At 52.6% G+C, this 3,067-nt stretch overlaps 1 protein-coding gene across 1 annotated transcript in view; it reads right to left on the reverse strand.

The window, feature by feature from the left end:
• Positions 1-240: 240 nt before the first annotated feature.
• The window catches only part of LOC101589465 (annexin A8), a 12,091-nt gene continuing 9,264 nt past the window's right edge, over positions 241-3,067 (reverse strand). The window contains exons 10-11 of the mRNA XM_004641255.2: positions 1,409-1,467; positions 241-402 (exon numbers count right to left, since the gene is read on the reverse strand). Coding sequence (XP_004641312.1) covers positions 256-402; positions 1,409-1,467 — 206 coding nt within the window. The 3' untranslated portion in view covers positions 241-255. The remainder of the gene's footprint in view (positions 403-1,408; positions 1,468-3,067) is intronic.

The raw sequence follows: 3,067 nt of genomic DNA on the forward strand, positions 1-3,067 counted from the left end.
TTTAAGTCCTTTAAAGTTTAGTGCCAGGATTACTTAAATCTAGACTGAGTGAAGGCCCTGATTCCCACCAAACTATTTGCCGCATCAACACACTGGATATGGCTCTTTCTGCATGGCTGCAGGCACATTGCCTCTCTGCTATGTGCTACACGTACCCCAGGGTAACCAGTGAAATACCCCAGGGAGGTGACAGATGCTTGTGACCTTGGTCACAGCATCCAGGTGTCCTAGCAACATCTCCATCACCACGTGGTATTAGGGTTGGAACTCATGGCTTACCATAATCATGCTGCTGAGGGTCTTGCCATACATCTTATTGAACTGATTCTTGATAAGATCTAAGTCAACCTCACACCTTGAGACGATGATCCTTATGAGTGTCCCATCGGATGTCCCTGCTCCCTGGATGAGACAGAGGCAACCAGTTGTCACTTCTCACCTCTCTTGACCAACTCTGCAGTGCTAGACAAGCCTGTGGGGTTGGGTTCTGGGGCTTTGTGGGGGAGGGGGATGCAGGATGAGCAGGGGAAGACTCAGAAGCAAGCTGAGGCAGTGCAGGGCATGTGTGTTTGGTTTGGCCCACAGGTCTGGATACAGAGTGCTCACTGCTCCAGGGGAAGGCATGTGCAATGCGCGACAGCTTGCCAGTCACCTCACTGGCCTCACAGTTCACAGGCAGAACTTCGTGCACTGGAGCCTCTCGCCTGTGGGAAGCCCACGCCTTCTTTTATTTCTGAGCAGGTGTGGCCAGAAGAATGGGCTTTCTGGAACTACCTTTAATTCAGGTGGGGCCAGTAACCACAGGCTAAGAAAGCTGAGCACTGGCTTCAGTCTGGCCAACTCATTTCATTGTTTCTCCAGTCTGGTTCTAGAAACCAGTACTGCCACCCTCAAAGTGAGGCTTGAGTAGCCTTTTGGGCAATACGCACATAGATGTTGGCACCCTGGGCATTTGAGGAGCACTGTGGGACCCTCCCTCTGTCCTAGTCAAGGGTGGCTTAGTTCCTATGACCTCTCAGATCACATCGGCCACATGGTGCAGGCTGTTCTGGGAACACCTGTACCAGCCTGGGTACAAGTCATAGCTTAGCCTCATAGCTGCAGTGTGACCTCAAATTCATGCCTGCATTTCACCACCTATAAAGTTTGTCTTGACACAGCATTGTGGTCCAGGTTCAATGAACCCATCTTGAGCAGACACCTGCTCTGCTTCACCTTCAGGAGAGGTGGCTTCCCTTCCCCAGCCTCAGCTTGCCCTCTGAGAACCAAAACCCTCAGATCGACAGTGGTTGGAATAAGAAAAGAGAAACCCCTGAGATGAAGACAGTGGGGCTCTGTGCTCCATGGCCATGCAGTCGGTGCTGGTTCAGGGAGATGGCAAAAGAGGCAGTAACAGAGCCCGAGTCACCTTCATGGCACAGTACAGTCTCTCTGCAAAGTAGCTGTGCAGGTTCTGGGTGCACTTCACTGCAAATAAGAAAGCTTTGTTAGCATCTGGAGGTTGTAGGCAGTGTCGCCTACACTTCTCTTTATGTACACCTTGCCCCAGGTCCTAAGGGTTAGCATTGTGCAAGGCTCAGCTTATTTCTTTATGCCCTGCCTAGTTCCAATAGATGCTTTGTATTAGGTGGGGCAAGGCAGAGGAGGCAGCCTGGGGCACTAGGGAAGGCAGGCAAAAGGGCACATGTGGGGCTCATGGGGCGCACAGCTCAGGCCTCTCGCCCGGGCTAGCCCTGGCTCCCACCCCCAGGGACCGCTCCTCCAAGAAGCCTGCTTCTGTGCAGCAGGATGGCACACAGCATGGTGGCCATGGGCCGCAGGGTGTTCTGTTGGCGGGAGCCTTGCATTCTGAATTCCCATGTGACAAGTGAGGATTGGGCCCAGGGACTAATGGGCAGGGGTTTCTGGTCCCGAGGGTGTGCTCCACACATACATCGCTGTAGTATGTCTATGCTGAGATCTGGCATCTCATAGGGATGTGGCATTTTTCCCAGGGCTGCAGGTCATGTGTCCAAACCCTGCCAAGGGAACTTTGTTATCTGAGCCCCTGACCAGCTGTTATGGGAGAATGAGTGAAGCTTTAAGGAGAAGTAGACAGGCGGTGAACGGTGCAGTGGGGCCAGCACAGTTCCTGCTCCCTGCTGGCAGGTGTGCTGGAGGAGGTGCTAGCACTGAAGATCGAGGGACTGGCTTCAGAGCTGAGATGAGAGCAGGGGCTGGGCCTCAATGCGCCAACAGACGCTGGATTGTATTACAGCAGCTGAAGTTGCCCAGGGAGTCTCAGATGCCTATGTCCACTCAAGAGACAGGGACCCCAGGGGTGGTGCACATAGGCAGCCCAGGGTGAAGGTGAGCGCCCTGACCAGGAGCCCTGCTGGATCTCAGTCCCATAGGCGACAGTAGTGGAGAGGTGTCTCTGCCTGGGCCCCACGTCTGGGCTCTCTTTTCAATATGATCTCAGCTTTGCACCTGAGATTCACCCTGAAATGGGGCCTCCTGTGTGGACCTGGGTCTCTGAGCTCCCAGGGCCAGGTGGCCAAGCTCTTGGCTGGCGCTCATCACACGCATCAGCTCTCTAACCGACAACTAAGCAGAGGCTGGGCCTGGCTCACGTCAAGAGAAGTGGCTTCTTCAGTGCTTCGCAGTCAGAACGAGGTGCTTCTCTGTGTGTGCTGACACACAGACATGCACTTATGCAGTCTCTCAGACACGCGCTGTCATGTATGTTCACTATCCCTCACAGTCTTAGAGAGACACACGTACTTATACTCACACATGTACACTCACTGTTTCTCAAAAGACATTCACACACCTACACACTCTCAAGCATTTATGCACACATTCGTGCCTACATTCACATCCTCAATACACACTCATGCATACACACACACACACACACACACTAATGTTCACCCCTGAGTATGTTATTTTTCAAATGCACACACACATGTGTACACACACACACACACTCATGCACAAACTCACATGTTTTCATTTCTGTACATGTAGTCCATCTCTAACATGTGCTCTCTCTCTCTCTCTCTCTCTCTCTCTCTCTCTCTCTCTC

Source organism: Octodon degus, unplaced genomic scaffold (assembly GCF_000260255.1).
Source record: "Octodon degus isolate 3935 unplaced genomic scaffold, OctDeg1.0 scaffold00132, whole genome shotgun sequence".
Classification (NCBI taxonomy): Eukaryota; Metazoa; Chordata; class Mammalia; order Rodentia; family Octodontidae; genus Octodon; species Octodon degus.